The sequence below is a fragment of the Lucilia sericata genome, unplaced genomic scaffold (assembly GCF_015586225.1).
Source record: "Lucilia sericata isolate MDLA Ls3-8-SP2 unplaced genomic scaffold, ASM1558622v1 Contig000083F_arrow, whole genome shotgun sequence".
NCBI lineage: Eukaryota > Metazoa > Arthropoda > Insecta > Diptera > Calliphoridae > Lucilia > Lucilia sericata.
In genome coordinates, this window is record NW_023994116.1 from 254,222 (window position 1) to 260,514 (window position 6,293).

Here is a 6,293-nt window from a genome sequence, read left to right on the forward strand (position 1 = left end):
GTTACGATTAGTTATTTGCTTTTAATGGCTAGATTTGTGTCCCAATTTAAATAAAAGAAATAAATTATGATAATTTCTTGATGAGAGACAGTAAACTTAAAAAACAAAATTTCTTAATCTTTGACTCAGCTCACCAAATATTGACACCAGAAATAAAATATTTAAAGAAATGTTATTTTGAACCAACCAAGCTTTCATTTTCAATTGGAATATCAGTACTTAATTATTTTCCCCATACAAATTGGGCCACCCTAATTTATATATATAATTTTAAAAAATTTTAACAATTTAACGGTTGAGACTCAAATGAATTTGTCTTTTATTTTTAAACAATTAATAAGTATTTAACATCAGACATGGTATAAAATTTAAAATAGTCCAACAAGCACTTGAATGACTTGTTGGAATTATTATCTACAAAAACAAAAGAAAATAAAATATAAAAGCAGAAAGTACTTATACTAACACTTGTATTAAGTATTTTGTTTATTTCATAATCAGAAATTTGCGAATCGTCCATTACAGTGTATCGTCCGCAACGAGTAATAAATACTATTTAACATTCAATGAGTAAAAATATACATATAATATGAAAAAAATGAAACGGAATTTTAATTTGGATTTTTCATAATGTTTTGTTTATTATAAAATGTTTTTTTATTAAATATTTACTAATATTTACTAAACAGTCTTATCACAGCACTTATTAAGTAGTCCGTACATTTGTATTATTTCTTAGTTGTACTACTATAGTATTATCATATTTATTTTGCACAATTTGTCCAGAGAATATTAAAATAAATATTTATGTTTGCATATTTGCACAAACATATAGGCGCACTGCGCAAATCTTTTTTTATAGATTAAGTCAAATAGTCATTAAATTTATAAAATTTATTTAACATAAATTTCTTCCATTTCCACGGGTTCTGCTGGTTTTCTTGATCGTCTACCGTGTCTAAATTCTTCTTCGATTTGTAAGAGAGTACGACCTCTAGTTTCCGGCAGCCAAAGATAAACAAAAATCACGGCCAAAAAGGCAAAAACAGCATACATGACAAAGCAGTACTCTTTGCCAATAACATCTTTCAATGAGGGATACGTTTTAGTGCATACAAATGATACAAAAGTACCAAATGCTATTGTTAGTCCTGAAGCGGGTCCTCTTACATTTTGTGGAAATAGCTCAGAAATCATAAAGAAAGGAAGTGTATATAAACCAAGTGTACTGAGAACTATAAAGGCAACTATAGCTATGACTGGCAAGTAGGGAATTGTTTTAAGCCATGGTTGTTCGTGTAGCGACAGCAGAATCATACAGATGGTCATGCCCATTGCTGAAATTAAACCAGAACGGCGACGTCCCCATTTCTCCAAGATATAACCCATGGGACAAGTGGTCACAACACGGGCCAGACCTATCATTATAGCACACATAAAGGGATCGATGGTGACACCTGCTTCAGTAGATATCTGCACAGCATATACAATTACCACAAAAATACCCGTCAATTGTTGGAACGAAAAGAGACCAATCAGTATTAAAAGAGGCTTATAGACTTCTGGTAATTTTAGCGACTTGAGAAATGAAGGTTTCTTTTGTCCCTCGGTCAATTGTATATTTTTTTGTAATAGATTAAATTCCGTTAAAATTTCTGGATGCGTAATAACAGCTATTAAAAAGAAAACATAATTGTTATCAAAAAAAATGGTAAACGAAACAGATTTAAGTACTAGTTTTAAAAGACATACGTTTCTTATCCAATCCTCTGAAATAATTAATCGATTTTCTAGCTTCAGCCAAACGTGATTTCGATATCAGCCAACTGGGTGACTCTGGCAGAGGTATGACACATAAGAGCGTTATTATTTGAAACGCACAACATATTAAGGCAATTAAACGCCAATCGTCGCGTATAAAATATCCCAAGCCATAGATTAAAGTTATACCCATAGCTACAGAGATAGAGGTACCCAGTATCAAACGTCCTCTTATTTTGGGAGTACTAATTTCAGCTGAATATACGCCAACTGGTGCACTAGAAAGACCACTAGCAAGTCCTGCAAAAAAAAAAAACAATATTATTTATTTTTATTTTATAAATACTTAGTACAATATGACTTAATGAGGGAGATCAATATATGAACTTACTTACCCACTAATATTCGAGAAACCATTAATTGTATAAACATAGATTGTTGGTTTTCAGAGCTGGCTGTTGCCATAAGAATCCACGAGAGCAACGCTAAAACATTCATCACAATAATGGTATTTTTGCGTCCGAATTTATCTAACAGTAGACCAGAAAGTAGACCCCCAAAGGGTGCAGAAAATAAATTGAACGACGCTAAAAATAAATGAGTAAGAAAAGTATTTGTTAAAAAACATATGGCGAATATTATTCCTCAAAATTAGTACTTACCAAACCAGGAAAATTCTGATAACGTCAAATATGCCCCTTGGGTCGTATCAGTCATGGGATTATTTGTAATCGTTGGTAGACCAAGTGCCATACCAGTCGACATTACACCCAAGTTTCCCAAAATCACCATTGTCGCTTGACGTTTCAATGCACGATTTTGTTCACCCAAAGGTTTGTGTTTATACGGTCTATCAAGACCGCTTACTACTCGGGGACTACGATCATTTCGCAAAGCTTCAAATTCTTCATCATTAACATCCTTTAGTTCCGACATCACAAAAATCTTATAAATTAAAACAAAATTACAAATCTATTAATTTATATTTTAATTTTATTTAAATACGTTTACTATTATTTGGTTGTATGTATGTTGGTATTAGAACTTTTAAAAGAAAGCAACTGTTTTACTGTACATAAATGCTTTTATTTATTATTATTATTATTTTGATTGTTTCACAAAGAAATACGTAAATATTATTGTTTTCTATTGTATAATAAGATCAAAATTTTGATTAAATCAAATATAAAGTATATTCGTACATACATACGTTTGTTTTTGTATAAGATGCCCTGCTGTTGTTTAACTTATAAATACTTTTAATATAAATATTTTTGACACTTGTCTACTGTATGGTCTATTGTACCTCAGATACATAAAAACATACATATTTGTACGCATAAATGACATTTCAAAGATCTATAAAATATTAGGGATGTGAATGAATATGTATGTATTTATATATCTTGTGTGTTTCAGTGATGTGCGATCTATTATTAATTTTAAGAATATCCAAATATTTTTCCCAATTATCCATTATCACTTTTTTGAGTATCTCAAAATCTTTTTGTGTAATTTTTTCTAGAATCTGTTTTTTTTTAATTTTTACATGAGGATTACATATTGTTTCTTTTTTAAACAAGATTTTTTTAGATTTGATTTTCATCCATTTATACTTATAAAACTGAAAAATATAATTAAAATTTAAAAATTTATAGAATATTGTCACAATGATCGTGCATGTATATATTGATGATCATAAGTAATTATGTACTACTGTTTTTATGTGCTACATATTCACATACATACATATATTTATAACATATTTCTATATTTTATTGTTGTAATTTGTTTATTTTGTCGTCCAATCAATTAATTTGCAATCAATTCAAATTCATTGACAAAGAACAATAAATTAAAAATACTAGCCGACATTTCGAAATGCCACAATGTTTATTAGTTCGCATTCAATTAATTGAATTCATTAAAGATACAAATTTATAACCGCTTGGAAACAACAACAAAATTATTCATACGGATTTAGTCATGAAATAACAGTTCTACTGTTTGTTGCTTACTTTGCCTACACTTTTTGCAGTCATTGATACTTGAAAAACATTATTAAATTAATTAGAATTGCTTGAATTGAAAAAATAACTAATTGATCTTAGAGTTGTGATGAACACATTTATTAAATGACAATAATTATTCAACTAGATCCTTTAATAAAGTACCAAATCGATCAATTTTTTACAAATTATTTTTATCAGTCATAATTTATATTAAAATACAAGTATTAAGATAATTTAACTATTTTATTAAAATTAAAAAAAACTAATTTACTATGTCGTCAAGGAAATTTATTTAAAAAAAATATTTTTATATAAATTAAAGATTAGAAATAAAAAAAATCAAACAGAGATGATTTGTAATCAGCTTAATTTGCAATTCATTGATAAAATGGTCGTACATTTACTTAAAAAGTGTCCTAACTCAATATTTTCAAGTCAGATGGAAAGTTTATCGTTTGAAATTAGATAGATTACCCAAACAATTTATCATAAATTAGTAATAAACATATTTAATTCTTTAACACATATACATACATACATAAAGGAAGATCATATCTTTGATCTTTTCCGTACATTATTTACGAAATAATGACTTAAAGCTTACAAAAAGCCATGTTTCCCAAATAATTTTCAGTTTTTAGTTAGAACACTTTTAAGGTAAATAATATATTAATACAAATTCTATAGGATAAATCAATCTGCTATGCAAATATAAGACATATGTATATATTTTTACCGTACTTTGTCAAATATAAATTCATTTTTTAATAAAAAAATTATACATACATTAATAATTCCATGCACGTTTTAAACAAATTAAATAAATAATTAAACAGTAAAAAGTACAAATAATATATAAAATTAAATTTAAACACAATTTAAAAAAAATCTTATCAGTTAAGACATAATTAATAAAGAAAATTTTTAAATAAATATTAGTTATTATAATTGATCATGACGACGATGATGTCAACAGCAAAAACACATGTTAACTAAATATGAAATAAATCTTATTTTATTTATATTTCTGTTAAATTTAAAAATATTTGAAATAATCTTCTAATAATAATCATCATCAAAATTTTTAAAATTAAATGGCACACGTGAATTTAGACGAAAAAGCTCATTGAATGATTAAACTGGTTGAACAACTTTTTAATATTTTGTTAATAAACAACATACGAAATACACACTACATATCTATTATTATTATTCATTTACACCTTAATAGTGACACACAATGTACAAACAAAAGTAAAAGAATATTAACAAGACAACACTAACTTTTTCTTAGACTTTCTTCGTTTTTTTTATTTGTGTTATTATGTATGCAATTTAATTTAAATTTTATACACGACCGTCTCTCTTTATTATATGATTTTAAATCCACGAACGCACCAGCTTTTACTTAATCCAAAAAATCAACTTGTTCCGTTAAAACTTCATTTGCAACTAAACAGTTTGACTTAAACGATCATAGTAAAAATACCCTTCCTTTCCGTGTATTTGTGTGTTATGTATGTACATATGTATGTATGTATTGCTGTAGACACGGGTTTGCCTTGTTTCATTTTATTTTTTAGAAATCGAATTGAAATGAAACAAAATAAAATAAACAACCACCAATCTCTGAGATACTTTAACTATACAAATGTTAATATTTTACAGTTTAAACGGCTCACAACTCAACTCTACAGCTGTATAAAGACGGTTTTTCTCAATGTTATTTCAAAATGTGTTATCGTCAATTTAAAAGAAACAACAGCAAAAAACGTATTTATATCAAAATATGTACTACCTCCGAGAAACCTCTCTCACACACATATTCATAAACATACTTAAATAGAAATACTTGCGCCCAAAAAGGAAGCAAAAGAGAGGGTGGTATTTATTTAAATCTCATATTTTTCACTGTTTTTCAAATTACTGGATAGATAAATCTTGTTCCGTTACAGATTTATGCAGCTTTGTACAAAGCTTGATTACAATTGGTTCGACAAGCGACTGGTAATAATAATACACTTTTTATGTTTACATAAAAAAGTTAAAAAGTATCTTTTTAATACTACATCATGAGATATTTACAATAACACAAACTAAAGGGAACCTTCCATATAAAATTTGTATGTAAACTCATTGTCGTAAGTGTGTTAGTTATAATAGATTTAATTATATTTTCAAAACGATGCCTATTATTTCCTATTTTCGGTTATTTAAAATAATATCGTTTAGTTATTCCTCTACATTATTTATGCACAATTTTGCCAATGCTACCGTTACCGCTAACATGACGTTACCGAAATAAACAAAAATATCGTTATTTAATAGTTATGTATGTTTTCGAAAATTTTATTCTATCCCTGTGTTTTGTTAAGCCGTTAATTTTTCCTTTAAAACACCATTTCATCAGCTCAATATCCTTACTGCTAAGATATCGTTACCGAAACAAACTGAAATGCCAATTTTAGTTTTCACAGGTACTTTTGATATGCATACAGACATACGTATTTCATATACAAA

At 27.5% G+C, this 6,293-nt stretch overlaps 1 protein-coding gene across 3 annotated transcripts; it reads right to left on the reverse strand.

Moving 5' to 3' along the window:
• Positions 1-609: 609 nt before the first annotated feature.
• LOC119599633 (facilitated trehalose transporter Tret1) lies at positions 610-5,231 on the reverse strand. Of its 3 annotated transcripts, none has more exons than XM_037949493.1 (5): positions 5,058-5,231; positions 2,424-2,706; positions 2,157-2,348; positions 1,753-2,061; positions 620-1,673 (listed from the first exon to the last, which is right to left on the reverse strand). In XM_037949493.1, exons 2-5 carry the CDS (start codon positions 2,695-2,697, stop codon positions 895-897), a joined length of 1,554 nt encoding a protein of 517 aa, XP_037805421.1. In that variant the 5' UTR covers positions 2,698-2,706; positions 5,058-5,231; the 3' UTR covers positions 620-894. The 3 variants fall into 3 exon arrangements, with proteins under 3 accessions (XP_037805419.1, XP_037805421.1, XP_037805422.1); XM_037949494.1 differs by having other exon boundaries at positions 895-1,673; positions 5,172-5,187; XM_037949491.1 differs by lacking the exon at positions 5,058-5,231 and having other exon boundaries at positions 610-1,673.
• Positions 5,232-6,293: the final 1,062 nt, after the last annotated feature.